Source organism: Athene noctua, chromosome 1, assembly GCF_965140245.1.
Source record: "Athene noctua chromosome 1, bAthNoc1.hap1.1, whole genome shotgun sequence".
Classification (NCBI taxonomy): domain Eukaryota; kingdom Metazoa; phylum Chordata; class Aves; order Strigiformes; family Strigidae; genus Athene; species Athene noctua.
The window spans coordinates 131240681-131261948 of NC_134037.1; the positions used below are offsets into that span (position 1 = coordinate 131240681).

Sequence of the window (21268 nt, forward strand, 5' to 3'; positions counted from 1 at the left end):
GTCTCCATAGCTGAAAATGTCTTTTCCACTGGCATCCAGTGCCCAATGCCGAAAGGACACACACTCTTGCCAGCTACTGGGGAGGTAGAAATGTCAAAAAGAGAAACAAAAATTAAAGATTAGAAAGAGACCAAAGCATGAGTATCTGCGAGCAGGGTTAGTTGCGTATCTGCATCCATTCTTCCATGCCACATCAGAGCCACGCCCACAGAGCCAGACCATCTGTACTGCAGCACAGCTCGTGCCCACGGAGCCGAGCTCATATCCATCAAGCCTGCAATTTCATACAAGGTGCTACTGAGGATCTGGTTACACAGTGAATCTTTCATCTCAGTACAGTCTGTATCGAATACAGCCTTATCCTCTGTATCAGCGACAATCACAATACTAGTGCTATCTATATTTGTAAAGCCATATCTTCATTTTATACCAGTTTACATTCATATATTCTATCAAAGGGGACCATGTCCACAGAGCAACATCCATTCTGCCAAGATGGATTCTAGCCACACAGCTGCTCCCTATAATAAGCCTGTCTCATCAGCCACATCCCCAGTACCAGAAAAGTTTGTATCCACAGCCAAGACTTTGTATTAAAAAGATTTAGAAATGATTTACCAATCCAGATCTCTCCAAGCACCTCACATATGTTGCCCAGAGCAATGAAAATCAAAAATGTCCAAGTGTCCATGGTGGAGTGGAAGAAGAGGTCTTCATGCGTCAAGCACTTTCAGGTTTTCCTCTTGTTTAAAAAAATAATTAAATGTCAGGAATGGAAGGTGTGTCTGCTCAGAAGTATGGGGAGCTGGAAAGAAGAATCCCTGTAATTTCATTCCTTGCCACCCCTCTCTTTGTTCAGCAGTGATGACAACTTCACAGAAAGCATCAGTTGTTTGTTTCTCCCTCTTCCTCATCAAAGGACTGCACCCCAGAGGAGGTGACATCTGAGACTTTGCGGCTCAGTGCAGCATGTTCCATCTCCTCTCGAGGAGACAGTGATTCCAGGTCCCGGCACACTGCGTCATCCTCCTCTGGAGAGGGCTTCTTGTTTAGGAGAGGAGCCTTCTCCAGCCGTGGGTTCCCTTCATCCTCAATGTGGTCCTCCATGTACATGCTAGACTCAGCCCCACCCCCACCCTGCGCAGTCTGCAGGGGCCACACATGGGCCAGCCCCGTGCTCTGGATGAAGTTCTGCTCCTGCCGCTGTTGCTGCAGCTGTTGCTGCTGGAGAAGGCTGCTCTGAATCAAAATGCTTTCCTGAAGGTTTGTCTGGGACTCATCAAAATTTTGGCCTAAGTAGGAGCCAGTTGCTGGAGAAGCAATGAGGGACTGGTCACTGGTCTCCCAGGCATCGGATGAGCCTAAGCAATACATGCCCTGCGAGACGTAGGAATGAGGCCAGCTATCATACTGCGTCTGCGCCATATGCTCTGCAAGAAAAGCAAGGAAACAACACAGTTAGACACTCTCTCTAGGCCAAGCTGGCCCACTCAGATTGCTTATGTGCCTGTGCATGGCACTGTACTGTATAGGGTAGATAAATCCTTTAGAGGGGAGAAGGGTGAACAGAAAAAGCAGTTCTAGACAGAGGCAGATGATTATACGCACAATTGACTGCAAGAGCTGTCAACAAAAAAGGCAAAGGAACTGGGCTTTGGAGCTTCCCTGTAAAGATCAGACTCCTTGGACAGCTCCACAAACAGGTGATGCCTCTGCTAGATCCCAACCCCAAAAACTCAGGCCACAGAATAAAACAGGGTAGAGGTAAAGAGAGCAACATGATAAGAGCAGGAAAGGGGTGTTTCAATATTAGAAAAAGGCACTGGAGCTCACCTTGGCTCTCCATTAGCTCCTGATAGTTCTCAGAGTAGTTGCCTGCTGGGTTCTCCTGATTTGAGTTTACACTCACATCCTCACCATCCATGGAGGACCAGGCCATGAGAGTTGCCTCAGAAATAGCAAATTGCTCCATCACTCCTGTGCAAAGAAGACAGGGAGGGGAAGCAGGCATGTGTAAGTCCCCACTTCTCGCCATCCTCTTTAACCTCATCTCTTGGTCACACCTTGTCCCGTCTCAGCAACACCCATCATCAAAAACTGGCCCTCACCCTCTCCATTTTGCATTCCACTGGCAATACTCCAACCACAGTCTCTCTCTCCTTCAGCCATCTGAACCACCCACAGTGTGTTTTGCAAGTTCCTGCACTTTGGTCTTAGAAGGATTCTGCTCTGGGACATCCCAACCAATCCAATCCAACCCACATGTCAAAAAGTTAGCACTACCTGCAAGGAACCGGGCCTCCTTTTCACCATCACTCAGGTCTGAGTAGGCATCAGCATCTTTGCGTGCTGTCTCATGCGTGTGCTGCTGCTGCTGGCTGTTACCTTTGCCCCAGCCTTGCCATTCAATCATGTGAGCCACACGGCCTTGGCCCATAGCCGTTGGCTTTGTGACATGGTCCTTCATGCTGCGAGATATCCCTAAGGGGCCAGACATTAGAAAACAAGCAGGGGCTATTACACAGCTCCACGGTTGTCTGCCATGCTGTTTATCTCTCTTGGAAGTGGAGCTTCTCTTCTCCCCTCCCTTCCTGACAGGGTTCAAGCCGGGTTCAGGTTGGGTGTCTCCCACCTTTCACTGTATCACTCACTAGGAGAGTTTCCCCATCTTTCTTTTGACTGGGTCTCAGAAGGGGGGAAAAAGGAAACTCCACATATGACAGACTATTTCCTTCCTTGCCTAGAATCCATTTAGGACACAGTTGGGCATGTAGGATGGAGCCTGGAAGTGAACAAACTAAGATTCAAAAAATGGGGTTAAACGCAAGACTGTTTGAGGGGAAGCAATTAAAGATGTCTGAGCTGAGCTTAGAACCCAAGAGGAGTAAGAAAATTTGTTCTTTGAAAGGGTAACAACCAAGAGATTTCTGTATCTTGAACCATGGTAGTGGAGACTCCTCTAAGGCCTCGAAATGGCAAGAGCCAGAAAGGAGCAGTTGGGACAGCAACAGAGAGACAGGGGAAGAGGCACAAAGGCCTATGGAGAGAAGCTGCCAAGGATAAACGCAAATTTTGAGGACCTCACCAGAGAAAGATGATTTAGCCAAAGCCCCAATCCCATAGGCATTGGAGTTGCGTTTCAGCTTGGGGAGGATGGAGGTCGTATCTTCCATGGAGAGCTGAAAAGAGAGACAATATGTAGAAATTATATACAGGAAGGAGAAAAAGAAGTGAATTGAAGTGAGAAATCAGTGTAAGGATGCCAGAAAGTAGGGGGAAGATGAGGATCAGAAGCAAGCAACAAGAAAAAGAACAAAAGAGGGAAGCAAAAATTAGAGGCTATTTAACCAGGACTGTATATTGCATAGCGCTGGGACTGAGTGAGGAAAGGTCAGAGGGAGAGGCAGAAGCAGGCTAAGAGAAGCCCCCCTTCAGTTGCTGCCAGTCCTCCATGGACACACCCCACTGTTCCCAACTCTTTGTTAGAGATGGCTGATGGACAATTCAGGGGGCTTACAGTGGGGAGCTGACAATGTGATAGGCAAGACCTAGTAATACATCACATATGCATCATGCTACTGATATTAGTTTTTATATGTTACTTTTTGTTTTTATTTCTTCTCGTATGGTCTTAATAAAATGAACATGACCATATAAGTGATTCATCCTGTTTCAAGCACCTACAACTACCTGTAAAGAAATGAGGTCTACATTCTGTTTAACACCCTTTACTCTCTTCTCTATGTTAGTCCTCAGTCCCTAAATAACAAGGACAAGAAACCATTGGGATAGGCAGCAGTCACAAACATCAAACATCAAACACAGCACCTCAAGATGAATTCATCAGGCTTCTTCAGAGATGTCAGGCATTGCATAAGGCATAATTTTCACAAGGGCTAAACAAGCATTGCTTCTGCTCTTCATTTCAATCTCTTTGAAAATCAAGTCCAGCATGTTTCAAACACAAAGATACTCAAAAGTAGTGGCCATAATACTGGAAATTTTAAATTCTGACATGAAGCAAGCATTTGGTCATAGGCACAAACCTCACAAAAGGTGAGTGGAGCAATAACTGGGCAGTCAAATAGTTGGAGGCAAAGGCAGGCATTGTAAAGATGTTGAACTGCATATAGTTCCAGTCAATGGCCAAAATGGGAGAGGTGAGTTTCTCTGGAAAGTGAGTGTAAATGAAGCAGCTAAAGCAACCTGTAACTTTGGAACCAGGAATATCTGTGTGTAACATGTGAGCTGAAGAAATCAAAAAGCAGGGAAAAACAGTAAAAATGAGAATGCAGCCCTTATTCTATGAGGGATTTCCTTTGGTGATGAAACCAGGTGAAGAATGTCCCATCTATGCCCTCACCAGCCATTCCTGCCTGGGTGCTGCTGTTCAGTATCCACCCATTTGCTGCTGTGCTGTGAGCAACCTCATGCAAACAGTCCAGAAAATAAAGTATCTGCAGGTCTCTACTGCTAAGAGGTTGGAAAGCTATGACGGAAGGGAAGGGAAGGGAAGGGAAGGGAAGGGAAGGGAAGGGAAGGGAAGGGAAGGGAAGGGAAGGGAAGGGAAGGGAAGGGAAGGGAAGGGAAGGGAAGGGAAGGGAAGGGAAGGGAAGGGAAGGGAAGGGAAGGGAAGGGAAGGGAATTCAGGAGCCAGATTGGATAACAAAGAAAATCTATGGAATTACACCAAGAAAGAGAAAGAGTTGCATTATGAAAGAGCTCCGTTTATTCAGAATGGGTTGGAAAATGGGAAGCTGCAAGAAAAGAAACTGTCTTCTACTATCTTTAAGGAAACATGACTTTGCATACCTTGCTTTCAGCTAGACAGAGGTGCAGTGAGGAAAAAACTGACAAATTTGTTCTTGACAGTTGCTGCATGCAGCATTATTCTCCTGCACAATTTGTTTCTCTAACTGACCCTAGGCAACAGATCCTAAGCCACAAGTGCCGCAATGAAAAGATGTCAGTAGGGTGAGGGTTAGTTAAAAATACATCCCATTGATATTCAGTGTCCCAAGTGCTTTCAAACCACAAAGAACGAGAAAATGACAGTTCAAAATTTTTGAAAGTATGTGGAATTTGAAAATTATTATACTACCAAAACCGAGGCTTCTAATCTTGCCTTTCCAAGTGTACAAAACTATCAAGCTAACTTATGTGAACAGATTTTTTAAACCTCCCGAGCAGAAAAAATAGTTTGGTAGAACTAATATGCATTATTCCCTTTTCAGGATGCTGGTTTTGTATCAGCAAAAAAGAAAAAATAAACTCCTATTTTTTCATGGTATAGGTATTAAGAGCAACAAGGAACATGTGTTATTAAAATGTTTGATTGTTTCTTCTTCTGCTTGTTAACTGAAGTTAACTGGTACTGACCATCTCCCCCAGGGGACATTAAGAATTCTTTTACTTCGGTATGCAGCTGAAAATGAAGGATACATACCTCTCAAACTCCTGGAGAGGATCAAATGATGCCCTAATCAAAGACTACTGATTTTTTAAACTTGCTGGACAAACACCTATTTTATCTAGCAGTGTCCAGAAATCTTAAAAATAGAATATATGAAATGACACACACTTGTCCCAAAGAGGACAAAGACAATTTAATAGCCACCTGCAGAACTAAACACCTGCCAGAGCAAAAGACTCAGAGGCAAACAAAAATTCATCACTATTGTCTAAACCATAGATAATTTTCAGAAATTCAGTGGCACTAGTCATGTTTCCATTCTGGTCTCCACAGTATCCAATGGCAGACGAATCATGGTCTTCCTATGACTAGAAATCTGAACAGTGGTGTGATGCATACTCACATTGATACCATCCCAGGAGAAATCTGTTCGTGTTTGCTAAAGAAAGCAAAGGACATCATATTAGTGTAACAAACAAGTTGTAAACAGCCACGCAGCTATCTAGTAGTTTGCTTTAATCAACAGCCACTACTTTATCTCATGTATTAAAAGGAGTTTTGTCTTTCAAGCCAGTTGCTGTTGATTATGGTGCCTGTAGGTATCACAGTGTTTGAAGATACAATAGCGAAGAGGATCATACAGAGAGTAAGAGAGAGAAAAACAACACCCTTTTCATGAGGCTCCCCTTCTAACAGCTCTTTACTAAATGTTGCAATGTTGGCACCCCTGCGTGGGAGTTGCACCACTTTGAGGCTAACACAAGGAGGAGCTACACTACCTAGCTATTTTGAATATAATACAGCAAGTTACAGAATTATTTTCTGCTGAAATTATTTTCTCTTGTAGTATTTCTTTGTCCAGTCTGACCCACTTTCCCCTTGGAAACTAGATCCATTTCCCATCTCAGCCATTACAGTTCTAATTCCCAGTGCATTTCCTTTCAGGTGGAAGGAGTCACATCTCAACATCTTGGTTTGTGGATGTGGACACTCAGGAAAATTTAGATTAATCAATTACACCTATGGTATCTATTCACATAAATAAAAATGTCCACTGAGGTATAGTTTATGCTCATTGACTTTTAGATCTGTCTTTGATTTAACTGAATTTTCCATACAAGGTTGGGCCCCAAAATTTCCGCCAGAGTTCCATGAAACTACATGTTTTTTGAAGTTACATTCCAAGCCAGCAAGGTATAACAAGGAAATAAAAATAGCTACACATTAGCCCTTTGTAAGGTTTTGCAAATTGTATGTTATTTTTCAATGTTATTTGTGATTCCTCACTGTGATGGTTTAAGCCCTGCCAGGACCAGAGACCACGTTGCCGTTGCCCCTTCCCCACCCAAGAGAAAGGCAGCAGAAGGCACACACCACGAGGCACCCTGTGGTTTTTCCTCCGTGACCATGGAGAAAACATGAGGAGGTGGGATGGACAGCCCACTGCCGCCCTAGCTGCACCAGTAGAGCAGCTGAAAGGGAAGACCATCACAAAAAGGGAGTCTTCCAAGAAAAACGCAGCTCAAGTGTCCAGTCAGAAATCCCCCAGACAGAATAGAATGGCCAACGTTATGTCTGACACTCTTGAGGGGACCAGTAAATTGTTCTTACAAGAAGTGAGTGATGCTGAGCAGGATTAGAGGGGCCCTGCCTCCAGCCAGGTGGAGGAAAGGGATAATCGGATTTACTGGACAGTGTGGATCAGATGGCCTGGCACATCAGACCCACAAGAATATCAGGCTTTGGTGGACACTGGCGTACAGTGAACCCTGATGCCATCGAGCTACAGTGGGGTTGAATCCATCTGCATCTCCAGAGTGACAGAGGGATCCCAACAGCTGACCCTATTGGAAGCTGAAGTGAGCCTGGCTGGGAAGGACTGGCATAAGCACCCCATTGTGACAATGCCCAGATGCCCCGTGCATCCTGGGCATTGACTATCTCAGGAGAGGGTACTTCAAAGACCCAAAAGGGTACCGGTGGGCTTTTGGTGTAGCTGCCCTGGAGGAGGTTGAACAGTTGTCCACCTTACCCGGCGTCTCAGAGGATCCCTCAGTGGTGGGGCAGCTTAAGGTTGAGGAGCAGCGAGTGCCAATTGCTACCAGGACGGTGCAGCGGCGGCAGTACCGCACCAACCGAGATTCCCTGGTCCCCATCCATAAGCTGATCCGTCAACTAGAAAGCCAGAAGGTGATCAGCAAAACTCACTCACCCTTCAACAGCCCTATATGGCCAGTGAGAAAGCCTAATGGCGAGTGGAGGCTAACTGTGGACTACCGTGGCCTGGATGAAGTTACGCCAGCAATGAGTGCTGCAGTGCCGGGCATGATTAAGCTCCAGTATGAACTGGAGTCGAAGGCAGCCAAGTGGTACGCCATGACTGACATTGCTAACGCGTTCTTCTCCATTCCGATAGCGACAGAGTGCAGGCCACAGTTTGCGTTCACTTGGAGAGGCATCCAGTACACCTGGAACCGATTGCCCCAGGGGTGGAACAACAGCTCCAACATTTACCCTGGACTGGTCCACACTGCACTGGACAAAGGTGGGGCTCCAGAACACCTTCAGTACATTGATGACATCATTGTATGGGGGGACACAGCCGAGGAAGTCTTTGACAAAGGGAAGAAGATAATTGAAATCCTCCTGAAGGCCGGCTTTGCCATTAAGCAAAAGAAAGTTAAGGGGCCTGCAAGGGAAATACAATTCCTAGGAATAAAACGGCAAGATGGGCGTCACCACATCCCGATGGAGGTAATAAACAAGATAACAGCCATGGTCCCACCAACCTCTAAAAAGGAGACTCAGTCTTTCCTGAGTGCTGTGGGGTTCTGGAGGATGCACATCCCGAACTACAGCCTGATTGTGAGCCCTCTCTACCACGTAACCCATAAGAAGAACGATTTTGATTGGGGCCCGGAGCAACAACAATCCTTTGAACAAATTAAGCGGAGATTGCCCAAGCAGTAGCCCTCGGGCCAGTCTGGGAAGGGCAGGAGGTTAAGAACATGCTCTACACCGCAGCTGGGGAGAATGGCCCTACCTGGAGCCTCTGGCAGAGAGCACCTGGGGAGACCCAAGGCCGACCTCTAGGCTTTTGGAGCCGGGGATACAAAGGCTCTGAAGCTAATTATATACCAACTGAGAAGGAGATACTGACAGCATACAAAGGAGTTCGGGCTGCCTCAGAAGTGGTCGGCACTGAAACACAGCTCCTCCTGGCACCCCGACTGCCGGTGCTGGGGTGGATGTTCAAAGGAAAGGCTTCCTCCACACATCATGCAACAGATGCCACGTGGAGTAAATGGGTTGTGTTGATAACACAACGGGCTCGAATAGGGAACCCCAGCTGCCCAGGAATACTAGAGGTGATTACGAACTGGCCAGAGAGAAAAGATTCCGGGATGTCACCAGAACAGGAGGTGACACGTGCTAAGGAGGCCCTACCATATAACGAGCTGCCAGATGAGAAGTGATATGACCTGTTCGCTGATGAGTCTTGTCGCATTGTGGGAAAACGTCTACGATGGAAGGCTGCTGTGTGGAGTTCCACACGACGGGTCACTGAAGCTGCTGAGGGACAGGGTGAATCAAGCCAGTTCGCAGAGGTGAAAGCCATCCATCTTGCTTTGGATATTGCTGAGTGGGAAAAGTGGCCAAGGCTCTATCTCTACACCGACTCGTGGGCCGTGGCAAATACCCTGTGGAAATGGTTGGAGTAATGGAAGCAGAACAACTGGCAACGTAAGGGTAAAACCGTCTGGGCTGCTGAAGTATGGCAGGACATTGCAGCCCGTGTAGAAAACCTCGTTGTGAAGGTGCCCCATGTGGATGCCCATGTACCCAAGAGTCGGGCCACTGATGAACATCGACACAACCAGCAGGCAGACCAAGCTGCTAAGATTAGAGTGGCTTAGGTGGACTTGGACTGGCAGCGCAAAGGTGAATTGTTCATAGCCCGGTGGGCCCATGAGACCTCGGGACACCAAAGCAGGGATGCAACATACAGGTGCCCTCAAGGTCGAGGGGTGGACATTACTATTGACACCATTGCAGAGATCATCCACGGATGTGAGACGTGTGCTGCAATCAAACACGCCAAGCGGGTGAAGCCCCAGCGAAATGGAGAGCGATGGCTGAAATATAGATATGGAGAGGCCTGGCAGATCGACTACATCACACTGCCACAGACCCGCCACAGGAAGCGCCACGTGCTCACAATGGTGGAAGTAACCACTGGATGGCTGGAAACTTACCCAGCGCCCCACGCCACCACCTGAAACACCATCCTGGGCCTTGAAACCCAAGTCCTGTGGTGACACAGCACCCCAGAGGGAATTGAGTCAGACAATGGACCCACTTCCGAAACAACCTCATAGATGCTTGGGCTGAAGAACACGGCATCGAGTGGGTCTACCATATCCCCTACCACGCACCAGCCTCTGGGAAGATCGAGCGCTACAATGGACTGTTAAAAACCACATTGAAAGCACTGAGAGGTGGGACCTTCAAAGACTGGGACATGCATCTAGCAAAGGCCACCTGGGTAGTCAACACAAGAGGATCTGCCAGTCGAGCTGGCCTGGCTCAGTCAAAACCTCCATGTTCTGTAGATGGGGATAAAGTCCCTGTGGTGCGCATGAGGAATATGTTGGGAAAACTGGTCTGGTTTAGTCCTGCACCAGGCAAAGGTAAAGGCAAACCCATCCATGGGATTGCTTTTGCCCAAGGACCTGGGTGTACCTGGTGGGTGATGCAGGACAATGGAGAGGTCCAAACTGTACCACAGGGGGACTTGATTCTGGGTGAGAACATTCCGTGAATTATGCTGTGCCTTTATAAATTGTTATTTTGTTATCGCTAACTGCTAAATGGCAGCTGGACATGACGCAGATGGTATAGAATAAAGGGGTGGATTATGTCCTAGTTCAGCTGGGATAGGGTTAAATTTCCCCAGCAGAGAGAGAGGGGAAAAGGATCTCCAGCCGGGTTATTCATACCATGCCGATGTCAGGTCTGCACACGGGAACTTTTCCTTGGTGGCGGGGAGCTCACGGCGGGCTTGTTCCGTAACCATTTGCAGTATTTCTCTGTATATCTTTTGTCTTGTTCACTGTTATTGCTGTTTATTGTTGTTATCATTTCTACTGTTGTTGTTCAGATTGCTTATTACACTGTTTATTAAATTTCTTCTTATTTTAACCCAATTTGGGCCCCACGTTGGTGCACGAAAAAAAGGCTGTGATGGTTTAAGCCCTGCTGGGACCGGAGACCACATTGCCGTTGCCCTTCCCCCACCCTCAGCTGGTCGGGCTGGAAGTTAGGCACAAACCCCGGGTTAAAATAAGAAGAAATTTAATACAACAGTGTAATAAGTGATCTGAACAACAACAGTAGCAATGATAACAACAATAAACAGCAATAACAGTGAACAAGACAAAAGATATACAGAGAAATACCGCAAATGGTTATGGAACAAGCCTGCCGTGAGCTCCCCGCCATCAAAGCCACCAAGGAAAAGTTCCTGGACGCGGACCTGACATCAGCATGGTATGAATAACCCGGCTGGAGATACCTTCCCCCTCTCTCTCTGCTGGGGAAACTTAACCCTATCCTAGCTGAACCAGGACACTCACATATTATGTGTTTAACGTAGCTTTGATCTTTTTATTAATCATGACTGCATACACTGAACCTTATAGAGCTGAAAATTCAGGTACCTAAGATTGCAGAAGCTACAATTCAGAGCAGCAAATTAATCAGCCCTTGAGATACTGCATGGTGAATCAACTGGCAGTGAGTTACTAATGAATGCATCCTTAAAAATCAAAATGGAGACAAATGTGTTTCTTCAAAAGATTTTATGGCTGTGCTGCAGAATCTGGGACAGACATAGTGCTGGACATTTCAGTGAATCCATTATTCAAGAAATGCAGACTTACAGGCTTGTCAGAATTGCCACACTTTTTTCCATGTTCTGTTCCACTCATGAGTGGTTAAAAGCACTTTCATTTGCAAATTCTTACTCATTATTGATATCATGAAGAGAGTGACTTAACTCTATTCAATGCAAGCCAAACTGCAGATATGAAAGTCTGGTCCTCAGGTGCACACTGGTATTCTGGTCCTGTGCCAGATGACACCTGAGTGATGCACAACACCCATTTCTGAACTCAGAACTGAAAATTTCTGATCCCTCTGGGTAAGTGGGTCTGGGACAGGCACTCACCTCAGTGGAAGGTCGATGGAAGCTGCTGCCATGCAGTGAACTGGTGCTATCCATATTGATTTGGTCCACATCTTTCAGTCCCTTCCAGTCTACTGCAATCACTTCATTTCCTGTGGGAACACATCTAGTCAGGCTTCTGAATGCCACTACAATTTGTTCTAGCAGTCTTAAGCCAACGCAGCTCAGCATACACAACAGCCTTAGATCAGACCGCCCCAATTTTTGTCAGACCACCTGTACATCACCAACTATTATATTTCACACAGTTATCTCTGTAAGACCAGTCATTTGGGTTTTTCTCAAGTATAATGTATACTTGGCTAAAGCACAACTCCACAGGAAAAAAGCATCCAGTCATGATGTGTGATTGAGAAAGAACCAATTCTTTAAATATTCTGTTCCAATATTAAACCATCATCACTTAAAAAGGCATTTCTCCTTTATAATTTGAATTGGTCTGACAACAACTTAGAGCTGCTGGTGCCCTTGCTCTGCCATTTACAGAAAGATTTAAGACCTTTCTAATACCTGTCATTACATTTCAGGAAAGTTATTCATACACTTGCTTTTCTTCTTGAAAAACCAAACAGACTGAGATCTTTAGTCTTCTTACTGTAGATCATTCTTCCAGTCCCCCTAATAAATCTGTGTCTCTTTTTAAAAGACATCTCAAATTTTTCAGTTCTTTGAAATGTGGACTCAACATTATGCACAGTAATGTAAATGAAACTAAAAATAGCTACCTACTGCCCCTCTTCACATTAATCCATTGTGCCATAACCTCACGGTTCTCATATTTAGGTGTTTGTTCACTCAGATCCCTACGCACTTTGCACAGCTTTCTAGAATTGTCACCCATTCAAAAGCAGAGTCTGTGTAATTTGATTTTAGATGCAATTTAATACAACTTAAAGGATTGGGTAAAAATAAATATTAACATAAAACAAATTATACAATTTAATTAATAAGATTAAAAATAGTATTATTAAGTAAGATCAAATTGCTATAAAAGTGAGACTAAACACAAAGTAGCACACTTTAAATAGCCAAGTAACCAGGACTGCTCTGCCCAGTGACTGATTCACTCTGCCTTCAGCCTTTGTGCCATCTTCAAACTCTGTTAAAAGTTATTTGCTCCCATGTCATGGAGGAAAGGTTGCACTGTGTTTAAACCTGAGCCTTTTGGAATCTGGTAAGAAATATAGCTCCCAAAATGATCATTTATTCCTGGGATGAATTCAGCAATATCTAGTCTATTTGGAGTACATATCACTGCATGTGAATGGTTCCATTTTCATTAGCTTTTAGCTTTTTATTTACTCTTCATAGCCTCCACAGACATATGCAAACCCCCTTGCTCATTCTAGCAGCTCTGGCGTGTTTACACTGGCTCATAACTGCACTTCCCAGATAGAAATCTTCTGACAAGTGAGAGATGCTGTGCTCACCCTACACAGGCCTGCAAGGAGGCATGTAGTCACTCATGGGTGGGAAACCTGAGGTACTCATCAGCTAGAATCCAAAATGAAAAAAAAAAATTGGTCCTTTAAAAAGGCTAAACCTGGAGAGATTAAAATCAGCAGAAAGCAAATGCTATTTGAGTTGGGGTCCACCACACCTCCACATCTCATCATTTTCTGCTGTGCGAGAAGATCTCCCTTTCTGAAAGAATCAAGGCATATTTTGCCCTTCACACCTGAGGTTATGTTTCAGTTCATGAGAATAATTAAAACCAAGTGCTTCAATAGTATCCCCCATATGTTTCTGACTAGGCTGAGTGAAGCTAATGAAAAAGAAAAAGGACATTCCTGCATCGTATGCTGCAAAGGTGAACACAGAGGTCAGGCACAGCCAGACTTCAGGAGGAGGCACAACATGGTTATGATGAGCACAACAAAGACCACCTTTCAAGGTTGTGATCCTCTTGACTGATTTTCTTGACAAGCACATGTATGCATTTGACCTTACTGAGATCAGTTATTTAAAACTGTGATTATTATTAACCACAATCAATTCATGAGCTATGAATGGTATGGCTGAATTTATGTTAAATTCTGATCAGATCCCTTGGCTCTCATCTGCAGGCACGCACTTTGCATGGCATAATGTTAGATTGTGTGATGAAAGTTCACCTGCACGCCCACAGAGGAGCACAAGAAGACGAGGGCAGGAGGGGGAACCCAGCCAGCATGCTGCCAGGCTGCTCCCAGGCCCACCCTAGGGGCCATCAGCCCACCAAAGGCCCATCCCCACACACCCAGACGAGCACAGGGGCATGATGGCAGGTGGGAACCCAAATTATGGACTCACAAGAAGGGGCACCCTGACCAGGTGCTTCCCAGGGCTGCTCCAAGGACAACATCAGCCCCAGGGTCCAGGGGAAAGCTCATCAAGATCAGTCAAGGGGAGAGGCTTTCAGAAGCAGTTTCATAACTGAGGGGTGCAGTGACTGCCCAGGGCTATGGGACCCATGATGAGATGCAGGAGGAGAGCATTTGGGGACTGCACAAGATTTATGTGATACGTAGGAGAAGAACCAACAGCAGGGAAAGGGGGGGATCTAGGTAGTTTGGGAAGAAACAAATGTGAGAAAATAGATAAAAGGATAAAAGGGACTGGTAGCATGTAAACAGGTTGCTGATCAGTATGGTTGTCTGGCATGCTCTGCCAGTCAGAGAGGGACCTGGGGCTGATTGACAGCTGGCTGAACAGGAGCCAGCAGTGTGCCCAGGTGGCCAAGAAGGCCAATGGCATCCTGGCTTGTGTCAGCAATAGCATGGACAGCAGGTACAGGGAAGGGATCTGAGCCCTGTACTCGGCACTGGTGAGGCTGCACCTCAATGACTGGGTTCAGTTTTGGGCCCCTCACTACAAAAAGGCCATTGAATGACTCGAGAGTGCCCAGAGAAGGGCAATGGAGCTGGTGCAGGGTCTGGAGCACAGGTCTGATGGGGAGCGGCTGAGGGAACTGGGGGGGTTTAGTCTGGAGAAGAGGAGGCTGAGGGGAGACCTCATGGCCCTCTACAATTCCCTGAAAGGACGGTGCAGAGAGATGGGGGTGAGTCTCCTGAACCAAGGAACAAGCGACAGGACAAGAGGGAATGGCCTCAAGCTGCACCAAGGCAGGGTCAGACTGGCTGTTAGGAAGTATTTCTTTGCAGAAGGGGTTGTTGGGCTTTGGAATGGGCTGCCCAGGGCAGGGGGGAGTTCCCATCCCTGGAGGGGTTGAAGAGTCGGGTTGACCCAGTGCTGAGGGATCTGGTGGAGTTGGGAATGGTCAGTGTGAGGTTAATGGTTGGACTGGATGATCTTCAAGGTCTTTTCCAACATTGATGATTCTCTGATTCTGTGATTATTTTGTGCAGTCTGTCCCAGCTTCTTGTTAAAATCATTTTCTAACTGTTTTCTGGCATGAAGGATGCTCTATTCTGGGTGCATGTGTTTTGTGATGAAGTCTAAGTGCCAGGAATCAGAGAGACCGGAGTGAGTGAAATCAGCTGGAGCGAGTGAGGGTGTGTGAATGAGTGAGTGACCGCTAGATAAAATGAAGGTGAAGTGATCTGAGTGCCAGCTGTGTGCCCTTATGTGGCCCTGAGGGTAAGACCACAGGGTTAGTGGGCTACTGGAAGGATCAGGGGAGTCCCAGCCACTTGTCACAGAGCTCTGTGTGTGTGCATCTGTGAGTGAGGGGTCTGCACCAGCAACTGCAGCGTGACTGTGTCCTCAGGGGCTGCTATGTCCAGGTCCAGGAACTGGGGAGGCTGGGATAGAGGAGCAGCTACAGGGCAGACTGAGCAGCTGTGCAACGGGAGGGATCTATGCTGCTCATAGAGGATCTCCATCATGCTCAGAGATGGGAGCAGGATGAGGCTGTTGGCGCTGTTTGTGTGAGGGCTGAGTGTGTCTGTCTGTGCTGATCTGTGTGGCTCGCATGTATGTGCATATATGTATGCAGATGTGTCACCAAAATTAGGAATAAAGAAACTCCTTAACACTAATGCATTATTAAGAAGCAGGCATTCTTTATTAACAGCCAGGTACGTAGGGGTGTTGTTTCATGAATAACGCACCCGGCCATTAATAAAGAATGCCTACTTCTTAATACTGTATTAATGTTAAGGACTTTCTTTATCCCCGATTCCGGTGACAGTTTTGGTGACCCAGATGGGACACTGTTCATGAACCTCGTGATCCTTGTGATTGTGGGACTTATAGCCAGCACCAAGGGATTCTCAGGGGAGAACCTCCAATCCTCAGACCACAGAGTAAATTCCCTGGGAAAAGGTAAACACATTTTTTCATTTATGATGTCCATAAGACACGGTGAAAACCCTGCACGATTGAGCTAAGAATAAGGTGCCTTACATAAGGAGGTTTTGATCCTGTTAGGCGAAAGCCTGTGGAATACCTAGGGTTTGGTAAAAAGGTTGGTGAGATATGTGGAATAAGGCTTCTATACAAGGGGAGAAAAACAACATCAGAGGAAGAAGGAATTCTTAAACAATCTCCCTCAGGATGTATTTTAAAGCACTGAAAAAGGTGGAAGGGGATCTGCTTACTCATAGGCCGCTTAAGGAATATTTTCATCATTGGTGATCTATGTACATTCTCAATTGTGGGATTTAAGAACTGGTAGTTAGCAAAATGTAAACTGACCTTAAGGTTGAAAGAATGACTGTGGATGACTGAGGCAACATTCAGAATGCCGTGGTGCAAGCGTCAGAAACAGCAGGCTGGGATACCGCCTGCAGAATGCATGGTGAGCGTGTGAGCAGTAAACAGATAAAACCTGAAGGTCAGTAGGATATAGAAGTAAAAACAAACCTACGTAAACAAGTGGTAATAAATTGGGAGCTGGCACACAGTGCAGTGGCATTTGCTCTTGGCAATGCTCCCCCTACAACAAACTGGTGTGATCTTGTTGTTAACGCTTTGCCCAAGTCCTGGCTGGTCAGAGACCAACACTCGATGATGGGGGAAAATGGCCAAAAAATGTAACTTTAAAATATAATATCATGTTGCAATTGATGTTGTTTTGTAGGAGAGAAGGAAAATGGGATGAGGAACCATATGTTATCTTTTTTCTCTTTACAAAATCAGTCAGAGTGGCAAAGACAGTGTGGGTTAAAATCAGCTGACCCCATGGTGTTAGCATAAGAAAAAGAAAACAGGAAAGGACATTTATGGAGGTGTTGTTCTGCATGTAGTATTGGAAAGAGATGTTTAAAGTGTGAGAAAGAAGATGATGATTTAGAATTGGTAATAAGACAGAGGTCTGGGAATGGTCTGAATGATAATAAACAGTTAGAATAAGCAGGAGCTGGCGGAGCTCGGGAGGAGCAGGATGACAAAGGACAGGGGGAATTTAGCCCAGTAGTGGGAAGGATGCAGGGCAGACAGGGGGAAATAATACAGGCGCCGCTCCAGCAGGGAATTGGTAATGGTTAAAGTTCCATTTTTCATAATGGATTGAAGATGATGGAAGGAGATGGCAGGAGTTTATAGGGAGGATCCATATAAGGTGGCAAACATGTTCAAGAACTCAATCACAACTCAAAATCCTGATTGGAATGATTTACAAGTAGTATTAGATATGTTGTTAGATAGTACAGAGAAAAGAATGGTGTTAAACACTGCCAGAAAACAAGAAGGGGCACATGCTAATGGAGACCTGCAGGGAAGTGTAGATCAGAACCAAATTGGGATCCAAACCAGGAGGGACCCTGGGAATTACTAAGAAGGTACCAAAGGTGGATATTATTTGGAATAAGACATGCTATGCCCAAAGCAATAAAATGGTCTAAATTGTATGAAGTGAAACAAGATTCAAACGAGTCCTCAACTGCCTTTATGAAAAGGTTAAGAGTAACAGCTAGAAAATATACCAGTTTGGATCCTGAGAATTCTGAGGAGGCGGTTCAGTTAAGCCTCCATTTTTACGGGTGAATCCACACCAGATATCAGAAAGAAACTTAAAAAATTGAAGAGGCAGATTCTAGAAATTTGGAAAAAATTATGTATGTAGCATGTGAAGTTTTAATAATAGAGAAAAGGAGAAAGGCAGATTAGAAGAGAAAATAAAGAGATCTGAGATTGATTGCAGCCCTCACTGGGGTTTCTGGAGGAGGATTTCAAGGAAGAGGAAGGGGGTATAGAGGAACTGGAAGAGGTAGGGGAATAAGAAGATCACCCCATTTTGTACAGTCTCAGCTTGCAGAAGATCAGTGTGCAATTTGTAATGAAAGAGGACACTGGAAAAAAGAATGCCCTCAAGCAGGGAATTTAGATCCGATCTTGCAAGCTGATAAATTGATGACCTTAGATGAAGAATCATGAAGGAGATCAGGGGCATCATCATCAGCTGAGCTTCGGGTTACATTAAAGCTGGGGAATGATGAAATTGAATTTTTAGTGGATATAGGAGCCACACATTCAGTTCTTAATACTTGTATAGGAAATTTTAACCAAACATCGGTAAGCATTGTTGGTGCAACACGTAAAATGGAAAAGCAGCTTTTCCTCCAACCATTAGAATTTAAAGTTGGCAAACAATGGGTAACCCATCAATTTTTATATATGCCAGATTGACCAATTCCCTTAATGGGGAGAGAACTTTTCATTAAATTGGAAGCTTAGATTACATTTAAAGAGGAGAAATAAAATTACTAATTCTAGAATCAAAAGCTGTGGAAGCAAGAAGTTTTATATTGCAGGACAAGAAAGCAGAAGAGATTCCCAAGGAAGTAGAGAATGCAGCGATACCACTGGTATGGGCGAGTGGAATTCTAGGATGATTCAAAACTGCAGAGCTTACAGGCTGACTTGAAGTATGGAGCCAACCCAGTAAGACAAAAACAATACCCTATTAAATGGGAGGCAAGGAAGGGATTGGAGGAATTGATTACAAAATTCTTAAATTATGGATTGCTAAGAAAGTGCAAATTAGAATATAACATTCTGATACTAACAGTAAAAAAACAAAACAATAAAGAATATAGATTAGTTCAAGATTTAAGGGATATAAATCAATTTGTTCAAAATATTCACTCATTAGTAGCTAACCCATATACCTTGCTAACATCTTTAAAGGAAAGGTATAAGTGGTTTACTGTACTTGATCTCAAGGATGCTTTCTTCTGCATACCTCTAGATATAGACAGCCAGGCAATATTTACCTTTGAGTGGGAAAGTCCTACTACAGGATGAAAGACACAACTTACTTGGACGGTGTTACCTCAAGGGTTTAAAAGCAGTTCAATTATATTTGGCAATCAGCTGGCAAAGGCACTGGAATTATGGAGGAAGTGAAATCCTGAGGGAATAATACTACAATATGTAGATGATATCCTGTTAGCGGCAGAGACTCAAGGGAATGTTTACAAATGAATATGGCTATTGAATTTTCTAGGACAAGAAGGATACCATGTATCAAAGAACAAAGCTCAGATAAAGAAACAGACTGTAACTTATTTAGGATTTGAAATTTCACAAGGACAAGGGAGATTGGGGGCTGACAGGAAGGAGACAATTTGCCAAACTCCAGAGCCCAGAACCATACGGGAGCTAAAAGCATTTTTGGGTATGGTTGGGTGGTGTAGACTGTGGATCCTTAACTATGGATTGCTGGTGAAACCACTTTATGAAGTTCTGAAAGAATCAAAGGAGAACCATCTGTTATGGACTCCCAAATGTTGGGTGGCTTTCAAAAATTTAAAGAAAGCACTGATGTCAGCATCTGCACTAGGATTGCTTGATTTGTCAAAATCCTTTTAACTTCCTGTACATGAACAGCAACATCTTGCCCTGGCTCAAAGACTGGGAACTTGGAGAAAGGCTGTTGGATATTTCTCCAAACAACTAGGCAATGTGAGCAAGGGATGGCCAGGGTGTCTGCGTGCTGTGGCTGCAACTGTCCTTTTGATCCAAGAAGCCAGAAAGCTGACAACAGAACAAAAGATCACTGTCTATGTTCCGCATATGGTGATTTCTGTTTTGGAGCAAAAGGGGGGACACTGGTTGTTGCCAAGTCGTATGCTCAAATATCAAGTTATCTTGTTGGAATAAGATGATGGTGATCTCAACTACATCAATCAACCTAGCAATGTTTTTAAATTCAGAAGCAAAAGATCTTGAGCCCTTATACCATGACTGCCTGCAAACAACTGAACATATGTGCTTGAGCAGACAAGATTAAAAGGATAAACCCTGATTTGGAATTGTTCACAGATAGAAGTAGCTTTGTTCGAGACAGGAAATGAATGGCTGGATATGCAGTGGTTACAACTACCCAGGTAATGGAAGTGAAGGCCTTGCCTGATAAGACATCAGCCCAAAAAGCAGAGTTGGTGGCATTAAGACAAGCTTTGAAAACAGCTGAAGGGAACAGAGTGACTGACTCAAAGTATGCACTTGGAATAGTTCACAGACATGGGGCTATCTGGAAAGAAAGGGGATTACTGTCAGCCCAAGGATCTCCCATTAAATACAAGGAAGAAATTCTTCAGCTGCTCCAAGATATTCAGAGACCTAAGGAGGTGGCTATAATGTACTGTAAAGCACATCAATTTGGACAAACCACAGTAAATGTAGGCAACAGGCTAGCTGATAAAACTGATAAAGAGGTGACTGAACAAAGCATCTTTGCATTAGTACCAGTAAAGCAGATCAAACTCCCAAATCTGATACTTAAGTATAGTGAGACAGATCAACAATGGGCATCATTGTTGAAAGCAGCTCCAAATGAGGCAAGTTGGCTGATAACTCCCTCTTGTTACACCACAGATTATGACTGAAATTGTAAAACAAAACCACGAGGAAACTCATTGGGTAGTGAAGCTATGATTTGTAGTCTTCAAAATTTAATTATATGTGTAGGAATGACAGGAATAATAAAGTCTATAATGGCAAAATGCTGTATTTGCTTGAAAAACAATCCTTTAAATAAGAGAAAACTTCTCCAAGGAACTATTAAACATGGACATTCTCCCAGGGATTATTAGCAAATTGATTTTTCTGAATTGCCAAGGCAAAACGGTTATAAATAACTTTTGGTCCTAGCTGATACTTTTTCAGGATGGCCAGAGGCTTTTCCCTGTCACAGCAACAAGGCTAGGGAAGCAACCAAACTATTGCTTAAGGAAATAATAACGAAGTTTAGAATACCCATTGGAATATCTTCTGACTGAGGCCTACATTTTGTGGCAGATATCGCCCAGCAGTTAAGTAAAATCCTTGGCATCGAATGGGATTTACATACTCCATGGAGGCCTCAGTCAAGTGGGAAGGTAGAGAAGATGAATCAAACTCTAAAGCGACAAATTAGTAAAATATGCCAAGAAACCTCCATAAAGTGGGTTCAAGCCCTCCCATTAGCCTTGCTGAGAATTAGAATACAACCAAAATCTGCAACCAAATACAACCAAAACAAAGTTTGTCCTTATGAAATATTTTATGGAAAACCATACCAGAAACCAGTAATCCCAGACTGTCCTGGTTCAACTAGGATAGGGTTAAGTTTCCCCAGCAGTGGGGAGGGGGCTCTAGCCGGGCTATTGAATACCATGCTGACGTCAGGTCCATGTGCCAAGTGTGGGAACAGTTTCCTGTGGGCTTTTGTCCGGGGAAGC

The 21268-nt window shown here is 44.7% G+C and overlaps 1 protein-coding gene across 2 annotated transcripts in view; it reads right to left on the reverse strand.

Annotated features, from left to right (window-relative positions):
* Window positions 1-21268, reverse strand: part of FAM131B (family with sequence similarity 131 member B) — a 55726-nt gene that overhangs the window by 7178 nt on the left and 27280 nt on the right. Inside the window, exons 2-8 of one of the 2 annotated variants that reach the window (XM_074895696.1) lie at window positions 11643-11752; window positions 5817-5852; window positions 3086-3179; window positions 2284-2481; window positions 1834-1977; window positions 1254-1430; window positions 619-1160 (exon numbers count right to left, since the gene is read on the reverse strand). In XM_074895696.1, the coding sequence (XP_074751797.1) occupies window positions 886-1160; window positions 1254-1430; window positions 1834-1977; window positions 2284-2481; window positions 3086-3179; window positions 5817-5852; window positions 11643-11752 (1034 nt within the window). In that variant the 3' untranslated portion in view covers window positions 619-885. Of the gene's footprint in view, window positions 1-618; window positions 1431-1833; window positions 1978-2283; window positions 2482-3085; window positions 3180-5816; window positions 5853-11642; window positions 11753-21268 lie in introns of both variants that reach the window. The other variant, XM_074895686.1, reaches the window with a different exon arrangement.